The sequence below is a fragment of the Rhinolophus sinicus genome, linkage group LG02 (assembly GCF_036562045.2).
Source record: "Rhinolophus sinicus isolate RSC01 linkage group LG02, ASM3656204v1, whole genome shotgun sequence".
Lineage (NCBI taxonomy): Eukaryota > Metazoa > Chordata > Mammalia > Chiroptera > Rhinolophidae > Rhinolophus > Rhinolophus sinicus.
In genome coordinates, this window is record NC_133752.1 from 45,936,549 (window position 1) to 45,953,036 (window position 16,488).

Here is a 16,488-nt window from a genome sequence, read left to right on the forward strand (position 1 = left end):
ATTATTCTCAATATAGTCACAGAGCTGAAAGCACTTGAAATTCCTCTCCCAACAAGCAGAATTTAACAACCGACGTGTTCTGTTAACAAGAGAGGAGAGATCATTTCCATTGAATCCAAAGAAGTGTTATATTATGCTGGCAGAGTTTAATAAGTAAGGAAAATGCAAATAAGAGTAGTCAGAGGAGAAAGCTAAGAACTTGGCATTCAGGGGAAAGAAATTCTAGGGAGGTAGAGAATAAAAGAAATTAGGGAATAGAGAGGAGAGCTAAAAGCAGAAAAAGGACAGGATTCATGTATCTGATCATTTCAGTGGTGACATAGGCTTTAAAGGTGAATTGTCATGCTGTTAACACTGTAGGGTCAGAGCCCCAGAGAGCAGTTTCCAGGCTCTCAGCCTCAGGTGGAAAGGTGCTGGCTCGGGTAGTAAATGGTCATCAACTGTGACTAGTTGGCTGTCAGCTATAACCATTGAGCCATTGGCCACTAGTATAACCGCCGTGGCTGCACTGGGGAGTTGAGTGGAGAACAGTCGAGTCGGTCGGTTGGCAGAAAAGTGGACAGCAGGTCGCATGTCGTGTGAACCCAGCCTCCAGTGAGACTATAGTAGTATGATTCCCCTACCTATGGCTCCATGGGTGTTCCTTTTTGGCCTCACCATATTGTGCGTTCTTGTGTAGGGAGCGAGACCAGAGACCCCACATGACACCCTGCATCACAAACACTATGACGCAAATCATTCAGATATTATTAAGCCCTGCAACATGACAAATGCCACAAGCCTTCCGGTGAGCCTTACTCAGGAGTGGACTCAGAATTTGTGAACCAGAAGTTTACACAATGTGTGGGGCCCTCTTTTTTAAAATTAGGAAAATCAAAATCAGGTACAGAGCTATGTAAGATTCCTGTACAAGTGAGAAGATCTGAAATGTAAGCTTTTTAGCTTTACACCTCTGGCCATTCTCAACTATCTGTACTCCAAAGAATATGAAAGGTGGGGGAAAATAAATGTAAATATGAGAAAACCCCACATTCACAGAGAGAGAGGAAATGAGAATACAGATATCATAACAAGATTTGCGCAAAGAAAAATAAATATGGCCAAACTAATTTATTTCACTACACCCCAGGGCAGGGAGTGGTAGAGACTTTCTGAAGAGCTGGCAAATGTTTGAAGGGAAAAAACAGAGTGTTGTCTTCACAGGCCCAGCCCATAAAGAATTGTGAAATGAGACCCAGTAGGATTAGCGAGTGGTGAGTGGCACAATACGATGAGGAACTCTGAAAGGAATGGTAAGAGGTGTGGAAACATGGCTATAGCACAAGCTTGCCTAAGATAAGCCAGTGGGGATCCTCTAAATATAATTAAAGTAATCCTTCAATTACCCATTAGAGAAGAGGGAGTATTACTAATTTCTCCTGAGCTAGAGAGAGAGAGAGATCTTTGAGAATGTCCCTGAAAAGCTACCCCTTTTGAAATTGTCACATCCTTTGTCGTCCACGCTCCTCCATCACGCCTGGGCACAGTGGTACAGAGGGATGTTCAGGAAGTTCTCACTGGGTAACTGTGCTGTGGGTGTGAGGTGACAGACAGGAGTACACGGGTGCTGCACAGATGAAGTCTTTAGCATAGTACTTGGCATATAGTAAAATCTCAAAAAAATGTAAGACATTACATTAGGTATTGTATTAAACAGTCAATGATGAAACCTACTTCTTCAATAAAATAAGACTTTAATGAACACGAGTGATTCTACTACTAGTGAATATACTTGAGTGCTGTTTCACTCAAGATATTTAATGTTGGGCGGTTGGATGGCTCAATTGGTTAGAGCACAAACTCTGAACAACAGGGTTGCCAGTTCGATTCCCACATTGGCCAGTGAGCTGCGCCCTCCACAACTAGATTGAAGATAACGCCCTGCCACTGAGCTTCTGGAGGGGCAGCCAGATGACTCAGATGATTAGAGCACGAGCTCTGAACAACAAGGTTGCCGGTTCAATTCCATCATGGGATGGTGGGCTATGCCCCCTGCAACTAAAGGTTGAAAACAGCAACTGGACTTGGAGCTGAGCTGCGCCCTCCACAACTAGATTGAAGACAACAAGCTGCCACTGAGCTTCCAGAGGGGCACCAGATGGCTCAGCTGGTTAGAACATGAGCTTTCAACGAGGTTGCCAGTTCAATGGGATTGTGGGCTGAGCTCCCTGCAACTAAAGGTTGAAAACAGCAACTGGACTTGGAGCTGAGCTGTGCCCTCCACAACTAAATTTAAGGACAATGACTTGGAGCTGATGGGCCCTGGAGAAACACACTGTCCCCCAATATTCTCCAATAAAATTTTTTAAAAAAAAGATATTTAATGTTTATTCCAATTCATTATTGCTGTTTATAAACTTGGTGGCTTAAGCAACAATTGTTTTATTAGGTTGGTGCAAAAGTAATTGTGGTTTAAAAGGTTAAAAATAATTGCAAAAACTGCAATTACTTTTACACCAACATGATGTCTCAAGATTTTGTGGGTCAGGAGTTTAGGCAGGTCACTCAGAGGTATGGAGCTGGCAGATGAGCTGCTCTGGAAGGTCCAAGGTGGCTCCTTTGTGAGGATAGATGGAAAACTGGGATCAGCAGGGACCATTGAACAATGTCTTCTGTGGAATGACAGTTTCTTACAAAGTGGTCAAAGCTCCCAAAACAAGTATTCCAAGAGAGTCAGGTCAAAACTCCAAAGCTTTTTTATGAGCTAATTTTCAAAGTCCCAGACCATCACTTCTACCTCAATCATTTGGACAGGTAAGTCGATCCAAAGGAGCAACTTTAAGCAGAGGAGAATTAGACTCTACCTCTTAGTGGGAGAAGCAGCGAAGAATTTATAGCCATCTTTACGATACCATAGTGCTTATAAATATTAAATGAACGATGTTAGAAATTGTCTCAAGACAGCTACGCATATGAGTTAGAATAGAGTTCACGCCCATGGGTGTTTGGTTCTTTGTGGGAGACCTGTTTCTGCCACACCAAATGTTTCTTCTGGATATTTGTTTCGATGGTCCATGGTTCCGGCCAGTACAAGAACTTTAGACATTTGAAATTCCAAATCCTGGTTTTCCCATACAGGCCATATCTTTAAAAAAAGCAGTCTAGCTGTCATCTTTCAAAATTCCAGATGAGGTTCTCCTGAAAGTTTGGTAAGGAGACACTCTGTTCCTAACAGAAGGAAAAGGCTCTCCTCGAAGTTCCCACCATTTCTCATCTTTAACCTCTCCAGACCCATGAAAAGAAATAGGGGTATAGAGAAAAGAAAGAAATAACTGAAAAACTGTAGGTAAAAGGATGAATAAAGGGTCTCTGTAAAATATTAATTTGGGGTTTATTAAACCATTTTTTGCCTTATGAGTGTCTCAAAGAAATGATAGCTCTCGTTTCATTTTTACACTTGGTGAAATTACCAGATGACTATATGTTCACATTTGGGTCTCAAAACAACCCTAGAAGCTAAATAGGAAACATACTATTATTTTTCCTTTTTTGTAGATGAAGAAACCAGTGACTTAACCGAAGTCTCTTGTCTGGCAAAAGGCAGCTCAGGTCTGGAACGTAGATCTCTCAATTCTACACCAAATGTTCTTTCAGCTATGCTGCTGCCTTTGAATACGCTCATGCAATTTGGGCAAAATAATATTTATCTAGTTTCACATCCACTGCATATTTAAGTCTTTTAGAATAATAATTCTTTTCAAAAATGTCTCATTTTTGCATTTTTCACCTAGAGATGTGTTTGCTCTTTCTGCAAAGATAACAATCTGTATTTCTGTAGAGAGTGCACACCAAATTTAAATATCTCAAAATATAGGATTTTTTTCCTCATCCAAGAATAACTGGTATTCATCATACTTAGCAAGAACATCATGGGTTTCATTTTCAAAGTACTTTGTAAGCATCAGCTCATTAAGCATTCCTGCAGTCTTCAGCATGACAGTTGTTTTCAAAATATCTCTCATTTCCCAGGAAAGTTCTCCACTCAGTCTTATTTATACAAATGAGCACATTTGTGCAGGTCTTAAAATAAGAAGTGAAAGGCCATGAAATTATTTCAATCAGTATGTAGCAAATACAATTAGCTCAGCCAGACAGAAATGCCCAGTGGCTGGTCTGAAGGACAATGTGACACATAGTGGAATAACTCATGACCTTCTACATTATAGGTACTAGATTTTTCCACAAGAATACAACACAGGCACCTGCTTTAGAATTAAAAACTCGAGGTGATTTCCCACTTGGATCATTGTAAATGACATAGCCATAGTCCATTGTTAAGTTTTGTTTTCAATTTCTGGATGGAAATATAACAAAACATGAGACCCCTAAAAAATAATTCCAACCTGGGACATAATATGCAATCAGGGACCATGCAGCAAATGTTGGGGTTGACCCTCAACTGGCCACCAAAGGTCATATGACAAACCCTACACTTCTTTTACTTGTATGTCCTAATATGTCTCCCCCACAGCTATGCCAAGATTCTCAGCATTCTCGTAGCTCCTTTGTGGTAAGGCCAATGTGAAAATACCTCTTACTGAGACTAGCAAGACATTAATTCAGGCACATTCTTATCTTCTAAGTGTGGATTTAGATGCATATAGAAAACTGGAATTTAAATACATAAAATATCAGACAAGTGAGCTTGTTTTTGAGTGAACTAAATGTAAAGATATTCTGAAACTAGGACTCTTGGACAGCTTGAAATCACAGAGTGGAGGAAGACTTGGAAGAAGGGAGAAAAAAAGTAAGGGAACACTAAAGTTTCATTTCCTATATAGCACTTACTGCAAGACATAAATGATATTTCCAGGCAGAGCAATGGGAATAATAATCACTGACATGTGTGTTATTAGGTTGGTGCAAAAGTCATTGTGGTTTAAAAGGTTAAAAATAATTGCAAAAACCGCCATGACTTTTGCACCAACCTAACACTTCAGAGTTTGCAAAAAGCCTTCCCACCTCAATGGTTCCCTTTGATACTGGAAGGAATTGTTCTTCCCATTCTATAGATGAAGTTTGGAAAGATTAAGTCATTTGCTCAAAGTACATTTAGTACTTGGCAGAGCTAAGGCCCAAAGCAAAAACCTCTGATTTCTGGTGTGCAGCCTGTTCTACTGGACCACGTGAGACCCCTGGATTCTGAGTCCAAAGTGTGGTGTTCCAGTCTTTGCTCACCTCTTGCCTTTGCACACCAAACCAAATAATTTATATTCTTTTGTTTCTTATAATTAAATATTATCTACTCTCCTTATTGAATCAAATGAGAAAGTACAAAAGAATATATTTTATAAACTGTGAAATGCTATTAAATGTAAGGAAGGTGTAACTACATCTAACTTACTGAATTGATATTACTGGGCCTTGTCTAAACACATCCTTACAGTTAAGCTTTCCTCCCTTTTTTCTGAAAAAATAAATAATCCCTCCTTCTGTTCAGAGTTAAACCTTCCACCTACACATTAATATTAAACCAGCAAATATGTATCAAGGGCTTACTGAGATTCTATCATCTCACTTAATCTTCATCATCTTACAGATAAAGAACTGAGGCTCAAAAAAACTAAATAATTTACCCAGGATGATGCAAATTAAGTATTAGAGCCAATGTAGTCCTGTTTCAGAGCCTATGTCTTTAAATGCTGTGCAAAATTAGCTTCCCATTGGTTCGGGCAACTTCTCTGTTTTCCCCCATTTCAGTTATCTGTGATCGCAGAGCAATCCACCCCCAAATTAAATGGCTTAAAACCAGTCCCCTCATTTGCACATGATTCTATAATCTGTACTGCACTCAACAGGAGGGCTCTTCTGTTGATTTTGTCTGGAGTCACTTGTGTGGCTCCAGCAAACTGGGAGCTCAGCTGAAGCTGAACCATCTCAGATGGTCTCTCATCCTCCCGAGTTCTCTCCATGTGGCCGCTTATCATTCAGCGGTACAAATTAGTCTCTAGTCCAAGCTTTTTTAAAGCACGGGGGATGGCTCCCACGGGATAACAAATCCCAATGTGCAAGTCCTTGCCAAGCCTCTGCTAAAGTCATGCTGTCTAATGTCTCATTGGCCAAAACAAGCCACAAGGCAAAGGCCAAAGTCACAGGGCATGAAGCCCAGGGATTGTGGGTCACTAGAGCCATCATTAAGTACTACGTTTCCTCTCTGTCACTCTATCTTCTTATTTGTTTTACTTATGCTTTCTCCTAAGCATAAAAAATATTGGATGGTCACATTTTAATACAAATAAAAATTTTCTGTGATCATACTTTCTGCTTTGGCTACCATTTAACTCTCCTCCCTTTCACAGCCCAAACATCTTAAAAGAGTGGTCTACACTTCATCACTGTCTATCGACTGTTTTCCAGTCACTACAGACTGGCCTCCACCAGCACTGTGGCACCAAAACTAATCTCTCTCAACTCTCCAATTACCTCTGTATTTCCAGAGGCAATGGATAATTCCCTGACCTTGTTTACTTTGACTTCTCTGTGACATTTAACACTTTCTTTTCCTTATGTGACGCTCCTTTCTCTCATCATTTATAGCTTTAGCTCTTTCCATGCTCTAATGGCACCTAATTGTCTTCACTCACCAGGCTTCTGACTCCTGCCCTCTCCTCTACTCATTATACAGCTTCTCATGCTAATAGCACCCAAACTATGTATTTAACCCCCAAACTCTATGCTTTCCTGCAGACCCACTTATTGAAATACATCTCTGCTGAAATTCAACAAGTCCAAAACTAATTCATCATCGTTCTTCTAAAACCAGACCCTCCTCTTATAATTCTTTATTTGGTGATTAATACCATCATCTACCTATTTGCCCAAAGTAGAAATGTGATAACCTAGGACTCTTCCTTCTCTTCTTCCCACAATACCCAATTGGTCATTACATTTTTTCTGCTCTGCCTTTAAATATTTCTCATAACTATCCAGTGGTATGCTGGTAAATGTTCAGCAACCAGCTTTGGGAAAGTGTGGGGAGAGATTGGGTAGCATTTTATGATTTCCATGGTATAATCCTCCCACCATGGCTGATTTCAAGCTAGTAACATGACATCACCAAACATAATTGGGACGAAATGTGCAGTAGCACACATTACATGGTATTTCCACTTGTAGAGACAACAGGTGTAAATGACCTAAAGAGAGTAACAGTATGAGTGTGAAGTGCTGAGTTTTGAGTATTTATTTCCTTTGTTTTTATATATTTAATTTAATTATAAGCATATATCATTCAATTTTTGAAGCTAGCTCATCAAATTCCTGGAAATTTAACAATTGGCTCTCATGAGCCAATACAAGCTAGATCGAATCCTCTCCTCTCCATTTCTAAGACCACAGCCAAAATTTAAGGCCCTGACCACCTCTCATCTTAATATTGCAATTTCCTCCTAATAAGTCTTTCTGTTTTTCTATCCTCCACATAGCTGTCCCAAAGACCCTTTCTAGCATACTATATGTTTTTATTTAAACATGTTCTTCAGTCAAGAGAAATTTAATTTCTATGCTTTTGCCTTGTTGAAACTACAAGAAGTATCATGGAAGGGGACTTTTGATAACAAATAACCCAACCAATCTTCTATGATAAGCCTTTGTTTTTCCCAACACAGAAAAATATATTTGCCACATATACAAAACCTTAAAATATTTGGAATTCTTTATTTAAACATTCAAAGTGAATTCTGAATTTTTTCTGATACTGGTTTTGGGTTCTTTGTTTGTTTGTTTTTCCTCTTTCCCAACATCTTTGTGTAAGAACTAAATGGAGATTTTTATTTGCAAGAAAGCTGAGAAATCATCTGAGCAGAAGCCAGGAAAGCTGGGTTCAAGCCTATTTCCCTTCTTAAAAGCTCTGTGACCTTAAGTATGTCCTGTCACAGCCTTACTAGTCCTGTTCATCTGCCACATCATGGGGTTATTGCAAAGATTAGATAAGGTAATATCCCATTTGTAAATCTGTTTGGTAAACCTGAGGCACTTTGATAATATAAACTCCCAGGGTCTGTTATGCACCATTACTGTTTCTAACTAATGTTTATCCAAAGGTATAAATGATATAACACACATTTCACTGTTAGTACTCTGAGGGGTCTCTTAGAGGAATTTAAGTCTCCAAGGTGAGTACATGTTGTTTTCATTAAAACTGGAATAGATTAGGGGTAGCCGGATGGCTCAGTTGGTTAGAGAACAGCTCTGAACAACAGGGTTGCTGGTTCAATTCCCACATGGGCCAGTGAGCTGTGCCCTTCACAACTAGATTGAAGGACAATGACTTATAGCTGATGGGCCCGAAGAAGCATACTGTTCCCCAAAATTCCCCAATAAAATTTTTAAAAATTGGGGGGTACTTAAAACAATTATTTTTTAAAAAACTGGAATAGATTAGTAATTTAAGATTACATAAAGTTATAAATGATTTCAGTTTTTCCCCTACACTCTATCACGAGTCACCTATGTGCAGCTTTACTCTCCGTATTTCCAAAGCACTGTTCCCTAGCCCAGGTGGCCCACCTTATGGGGTACACATAGTGAGACAGGTGAAAACAAGTTCTTATTTGTTTCTCACATGATAAGAAAGTCTGTGCTAGCATCTATAGATTCCTTTTCTTCAATAAAACTTTATTTGCTAATGAAGTTAGAACCAAATAGCCATATTAATTCCTATGTTTCCTAAAAAAATAAAATAAAATATTAATAGTAAAGGAAAATATAAATCAGATGAAGAAATGGAAATCACCTCTTGATTAAATAAGGTAGATTAAATATATGCATACATTGCCACTCCCTGTTAAAATTCCAGTATAATGATAGAAAAAGAAAAATTATAAACTCACAATGACAAAGTAAAAAAGAGGAGAAGACAAAGAAGATAAAAGATATCAGCAAATTTTTAGAACATATAAAGCAGTTGGAAGAACAAGAAAAGCTTAAACCTAAGGGTTTTTAGAGAAGGGTGCCACAGACAAAGAAGGCAATTCACACTGCAGAACCCAGAAAAGTTTCAAGAATTGGAGGGACCAAGTAATTTGGGAGATGTGGTGAGGGCAGAGCTTGAAATCAGGAGGATTGGTTGAAAGTGTATCAGATCAACAGATATGAGATCCTTCCTTACGCCTGCACAGCCAGGGGGCTTCCCATTTTACCCTAAACAGGAAAAAGGTCATTCTTCTCTGGCCCTGGACTTGAGATTGACACAGTGGAGAGTGGATATGGTGCCACGCAGAAACCTGGGGGACCAAGTGAGAGTCAGTGTATGTAATGAGAGAACTCCAGTCTTTTCACTCATTCATCTCACAGAATGCTAGCAACCAGGCTTATACCCACCTCCCCAAAGTAGGAGATATGAATATCTTCTCTAGAAAAAAATATCTCCCCAAGAGAAAAGATCTGACAGTGACATTTAGGGTGCCCCATTAAAGTATTAAGTTCCTGCTTCAGCTCCTCCATGAAAGGTCTGCAGGATGACAAGTCCTGCCCATGAAACTTCTAATATGCTTTTTGGTGACTCACTATTAAATATTACTGGACAACCAAAGACATTAGACACTTGAGAAAAGCTTTCAACAAGAAAAACAAAGACCGAAATGAACAAACCAAAATCAGAAGGATAATATGAAACAGAAAAATGCAGGGTGCAGATGAAATTTTCAAAATGTTTTATTAATGTCCTCAAAAGGACAAAAGTATATATTATACACACTAATGAAAAAAGAAGAGAATAATATTTAAAAAGGGGGATCATAAAGAATAAGAAGTTACAGTCATATGAGCAAAATGTTTATAAAATCAATAGAAGAAATGAAAGATAAAGTTGAAGAAGTTTCCCAGAATAATATTAAAAAGATGGAAAAGAGGAGCAAAAATAGTAAGTAAATTAGAGCATCAACCCAAGAATTCTGACATTTAACTATGATGTGGGGATAGAGTCCCAGAGAGCAGTTTCCAGGATCTCAGCCTCACATGGAAAGGTGCTGGTTCAGGTAGTAGATGGCCATCAGCTGTGACTAGTTGGCCATCAGCTGTTACCAGTTATTCATTAGCCACTGATATAACTGCCATGGCTAGGCTAGCAAGCGCGGATTGCAGTTAGTATGGCAGATTGCTGTTAGCAAGGGGGTTGGTTGGTTGGTTGGTTGGCAGAGAAGCAGATGGTGAATTGCGGATCATGAGGCTCCTGCCTCCTGTGTCTCTAACCCAGCCTCCAGCGAGGATATAGTGGTATGACTCCCCTATCTATGGCTCCGTTGATGCTCCTTTTTGGTCTCACCATAGCCTGTGTTCTTGTGCGGGGAGCAGGAGCTGAGACCCCACATAAATATCAGAAAGAAAAGACAAATTGAAAAATAGAGGGGCAAAAATTATCAAAGAACTTAACAGGTAAAAAGTCTCCCAGAACTGAAATACATAAATGTCCGAATTCAAAGAATTAGTGCCTAAAATAAATTTAAAAGGATCCAAACTAAGGCAGAAATTGTAGTATTTTGGAACACTGGGGATAAATATTAAAACTTAAAACCCTTTGGACAGGAAGAATAAAACAATCTTATTATAAATAAATGGGGGAACTGACATTGAAGTTCTTACTAGCAACACTGGAAACTAGAAGAAAATGAAACATGCTTTAAAATTCTGAGAAAAAAAAGTTTCCAAGCTAAAATTCTATATCCAGCTAAACTATGTATCAAGTGAAGAAGAAGAAAAAAAAATACAGATGTTTTTCTGATATGCAGTCTCAAAAATGTTGTTTCAGAAAGCTTCTGGAGAATGTGCTCCATGAAAATGAGGGAGAACACCAAAAAAAAGAAACACATATGGGACCTAGGAAGCAAGAACTCAAACACTAGAAAAGATCAAAGGGGATTCCCAGGGTGGTGGTGACTAGAGATCCCAATAGAAAAGCAGTCAAATGGAGCAAGAGAACTGACACTCTGGGAGGGACCTCTCAAAGGGGGAAAATGGGACTGGGGGATTCCTTTGTGGGTTTATTGTGGTGGTTTTATTGTTGTTGTTGTTGTTATCATGTTAAAAGGAATTTTTTAATTTTGTTGAAAAATTTAGAAGGTTAAATAATGGGTACATGGAAAAGCACATTTAAAAAACGAGGCTGTTTCTAGGTCCAGACAAAATCAAAATATTGTTCAAGAAGAGAAACTTGAGTATAATTCAAAACAGGAAATTACTACTTGGCTCAGGTGTGAAGAATATTTATATTGTCATAAATGTTAAAAGATGATTTAAATAAAAATTGTGATATAATTATTTTAGGTAGCGAGGAGAGGGGAAGAAGGATGAGAAGAGTACGCTATGCATGTGTATGCCTGCATAAGTTGTTTGTCTGTGTGAAGTGATAGCTGTTACAGTATTAAATCAGTATAACAGCTTAACATAATATATTTTAAAATATCCATTTACGCATGTTATTTAGAAATATTGAGCAGAAGAAATTACTCACTTTATTTATAAACCTCAAGTATTATTTAAATCTCTTTGGATGCATTTGTGTATAAAACTATGATTGAAAAAATATTTCAAAAGGGTTACCGACTATTTCTGGGAAATCCAGAGATAGAAAAAAATTTCTATTAAAGTCTGAAAACTGTATCCATAATCCCAGAGTTCAGACTGTGGGACTTATGGATACTCTGAAAGAAAATGTAGACAGCTCACTCCTTTTAAGAGAGTTCATAAGAAGGCCAATTTACTTAGCCTCTTAGGCTCACTTGTCTCATCTCTAAATTGAAGAAGTTAGTTTGGAACTAACTAAACTCAAATGCAAGGCAAAGAACAAAAGTGAAACAGACCAGGTACAAATGCCAGCATCCCTTATACAATATAGTATCTACTCAGATGGAGCCAGCTGTCATCACGAAGCCCTGCTGTTGCTAAGAGGGCCAATAGTTCTAGAGAAATTGCAAATCTGGATTTTTATGTGAAACCTCTGGATTTTTAAATGCTAATTTAAAACACACAGTGCCTACCAAACCAAACCCATCTGCAGGACACTGCTAACTCACAGATTGCCAGTGTGAGACCTCTAAATGAGGTGAACATTGGTGGTACCTTTAGGGCATTGCAATGTCTCATTCCTAAAAATCTTCACTGAATGCACGGGTTTCCCCACTACCAAAGAGTCGATTTGTTTATATAACACATTACTTCACTTGGTGACTTTTATCTTCACTGTGAACACTCCCAAATGTTAAGAAGTTTTCATTCAAGGAAGAACAATCATAAATAGAGTTTCCACTGAACACAGCTGGGCCAAAAAAATCAAGAAGTCATTCTCACAGGGACATAATGGAGTAAAAACTGCCATTAATCTGTCTTTTCAGACATGTTAGTCCACGAAGACAATTACCTTTAAATACAAAGGACAATATCAAGCTCAATATTTGCTAAGATTATTAGATACTCTTTCATAAGGAAACTTATACCCACCACCGCTAATTATCTTCTTGGTTCACAGGTCTAGGAAACATGAAGACTGTGCTTTTTTTCCTGAACATTTTGGGAACTGCAGCCGCAATCCCGGTAAATATTCTTTCTTCTGTTATTACATCTCTCCCTCCTGACATCTAGCTTAGAAATCTTCCATTTAAAAGAAAATGTTCCTATATAGTGGTTTGAAATTCTCTTTTTATCTTAATCATATTATTATTGTTGTTGTTGTTGTTGTTGTTATTGTTTTACCCAAGCAAGGTATAGATGACTAGAAAAATTGAGATAAGTTCCTTTTCAAAAAAATATTTCTTTTAAAAACTATCAGGTTCTACAAGATGCAATAAATATGCAGCTGAAAGTGTTAGTTATCAGTTCATTAGCCAGGGAATATGCCCAAATACCAAAGAGAACAGGAAGAAATAAAGTCTATGGAAGCTCATGACATTAGTATGAGAAATCTTGGAGTGCACGCCCATACTCTCCAGCAGCATTTTCTTTAAGACCATATACAGACTGAATGAGAAATTCTGAGTCTGAACCAATGGGTTAGGGACAGGAAATGGTACGGTAACCTCAAATCAGTTCCTAACTCATTCTTGGGGGGTTGTCCAAGCAAACGTGCTGACAGCAGACAGGACTAGAATGTTCTTTTCTTCACGGTCAGATATCCTGGCCCTACCATTCACACAGCAATAAATAAGCCGTATACAAATTGGATTATTTGAGACCATGTCAGCAGCCTCAAAATAAACTGAAAGTTAGATACATATATGGAACCATGGCTGGATGATCATATCATCCTTAATCACACTAAAGGATTTGTGTATTTTTTTTCTATTTCACCAAATGGAGGAGACAGTCTCCTTTAAATAGACAAAGCAATTTATCTTTTGTCCCTTCTCTCCCTCCCTCTCTACATCTAAGATTCTATCCTTGCTTTTTGGATAGATGGTGGCTAGCTTCTGGTTGATAGATGTGTCAGCAGAGACAAACACCAGGCCACCCAGACCAGGCAGTTCTTAGGAAACAGAGTGGATGACCACTGCTAAGAATCATGCTTCCGGAGTGGAGAGCTACTGCAGCATTATACATTGTTCTCAGAAATTACAAATGTGGGGGAATATTTAAGATCTTGCTCCCCAGCATATGTCGTCAGTTTGGCTTAAATAAACTCATTTTTAAAAAGGAAATTACAAAAGTGGGATAAATTATGTTCAGCACAGAAAGGAGTTCCCTCTGAACCACTGTTTTCTCCTGTAATTTTTTTCTTCCCTGGCAGCTGTTGCTGCTATGTAAACAGGCATCAAAAGTGTCTTTCAACCAAATGTTTGAATGACATGCCTGCATATAGACACATTCCAGATGTTTCCTTTTTAGGACAATTTTTTTAAATATATATATTTTTTATTTTTCAACTACATTTGACATACAACATTATATTAGTTGCAGGTGTACAAGCTAGTGATTAGACATTACTATAACTTACAAAGTGATCACCCCAATAAATCTAGTACCCTTCTGACACCATACATAGTTACAATATTATGGACTATACTTCTTATACTATACTTTACATCCCCATGACTATTTTGTAACTACCAATTTGTATTTCTTAATCCCTTCATCTTTTTCACCCTGCCTCCCAACCCCCTCCCATCTATCACCCTGATAAATCTAGTACCCATCTGACACCATACATAGTTATTACAATATTATTGACTATATTACTTACGCTATACCTTACATCCCTATGACTTCTGTGTAACAACTAATTTGTACTTCTTAATCCCTTCCCCTTTGTCACCCACCTCCAGTTCCCCTCCCTTCTGGCAACCGTCAAATTGTTCTCTGTATCTATGAGTTTGTTTCAGTTTGGTTTGTTCATTTAGATTCCACATATAAGTGAAATTATATGGCATTTGTCTTTCTCTGTCTGACATAGTCCACTCAGCTCAATACCCCCTAGGTCCATCCATGTTGTCGCAGATGGCAAGATTTCATTCTTTTTTATGGCTGAGTAATATTCCATTATATATATGTACCAACTGTTCTTTATCTATTCATTCATTGATGGACACCCAGGCTACCTCCACATCTTGGCCATTGTAAACAATGCTGCAATGAACATGTGGATGCCCATGTCCCTTTAAAGTAGTGTTTTAGGCTTCTTTGGATAAACACCCAGAAGTGGGATTACTGGGTCCTTCTTTGTCTCTTGTTATAGTTTTCGTTTGAAATGTTTTGTCTGATGTAAGTATTGTTACCCCAGCTTTTTTATTTAATTTCCATTTTCGTGAAATATCTTTTTCCATCTCTTTACTTTCAGTCTGTGTGTGTCTTCCGATCTGAAGTGAGTCTCTTGTAGTCAGCATATGTAAGGGTTTTGTTTTCTAATCCATTAAGCCATCCTCCTTTTTAGGACAATTTGTTATCATGTAGACCCAGTCAAATGCTCAAAATAGATTTACCTACTAGAAATCTTGTATCATTTTCCGTTGTGCCTGAGGTCTCTGAAAGTGGTTGATTAATTGATCTGTGTGGACCGATTCTGTGGTTCAATCCTGATTCACAGAATTGATTCTGTGGGTTGATTCTGTGTGGTTAGAAGACTCCATGTAGATTTGCAGAGGGTATATTGTTATAAATATAGATGTGAGCATAATGATAAAACAATTTTATTTCAGAAAATTTCTGAAAGAAGATAAACTGCCATTATTTTTTTGTGCATTTGTTCGATGGGGGAAGGCAAGTGGAGGAGGAAGGGAGCAGAGAGAGGGAGCAGCTCTCCACTAATAAGCCTAAAACCTCCTCTAGCTATTGGCTTCCATGATGCCCCTGCCAGCAACTCGCCAACCTGGTCACCATTCTTTCTCCTTTTGCTTCTTAATAATAGCTTCTTTGGCAATATTTTCAAATATATTACTCCTGACTTAGCTGGAAAGTTTATAAGAAGCAAGAGAGCAAAATAAATCTAAAATAAATCCTGTACTTCATGGCTTTCTTTATATTTCAAAATCAGCACTACAGAACCTGCTGATGGAGTAAACACGAGTCAGTCCAAACAGAATCTGAGTTTTATTCTTACACCCGGATCTAACATCTGAATGTCCACAGCATCTCTCTAATAAAGACCCATGGTGAATACTCACCTAAGATATGAAACAGTTCATATTATTACCACTGAGTGACATTACTACAAGCAGTGGTAAGTTTTCACTTGGGTAACTCCCTAAAAGTTACAAAATATTTTAACGTACGTAACCTTATCTACATATTTCTGCTCACTTCACCTTGACAGATGTCAGGGTAGAGATTACAAAACCACAAGTAGATAGTAAATAGCAGAGTCAAAACTTGAAGGGAGGTGTCCTATCTCTAAGTCCAGTTGTTCAACTATTCATCATGTGCCCAACTCTTCATCTATGCCCCCAATCTTGCTAAAAATAGATAAAGCCATCCCTAGTGGAAATAATAGCTGCTCTTCCCTACTAGATTTGGTGCTCTGTTTCACAGTTTTTTAATTAGTGAAGATTACATTGTTTTTATTAAAAGATTTCGTGATGGATATAAAGCTGACAGTGTTAAGAAAGTAAACAAATATCAAATAAAATGTGTATAACCTTTCTGTTAATTATCAGTGAGTACTTAAAAGTTAACTTAAGAAAATGTACATTATATCCTATGATTAAGTTAATTTGACTTCTACTTTCTGCTAAAAAACACTTATCAAAATCATAAAGTATGAATGCTTGAAAAATTTGAAAAACACAAAAAATAATTTCAAACTCAAAGGTCACTATTATTAAAATCATTTTCGTTTTATTTCAATCCAGTCTCTGAGATATATATGTGTGTGTGTGTGTGTGTGTGTGTGTGTGTATTTTTTTTTTCTTAAACATGATTGAGATTCTGTTTTCACTTACAATTACATTCTGGATATTTGCTTCTATCCTTAAAAATTCTAGAGAATATCCTTTAATTGATGATAGAAATGAAATATATTGCTATTAA

General features: G+C 37.9%; 1 protein-coding gene across 4 annotated transcripts in view; it reads left to right on the top strand.

Moving 5' to 3' along the window:
- SPARCL1 (SPARC like 1) overlaps window positions 1–16,488 on the top strand; it is a 49,267-nt gene that overhangs the window by 18,212 nt on the left and 14,567 nt on the right. For 3 of the 4 annotated variants that reach the window (XM_019731256.2, XM_019731255.2, XM_074323773.1), the window contains exon 2: window positions 12,503–12,567. In XM_019731256.2, the coding sequence (XP_019586815.2) occupies window positions 12,514–12,567 (54 nt within the window). In that variant the 5' untranslated portion in view covers window positions 12,503–12,513. Of the gene's footprint in view, window positions 1–3,534; window positions 3,589–12,502; window positions 12,568–16,488 lie in introns of all 4 variants that reach the window. The other variant, XM_074323782.1, reaches the window with a different exon arrangement.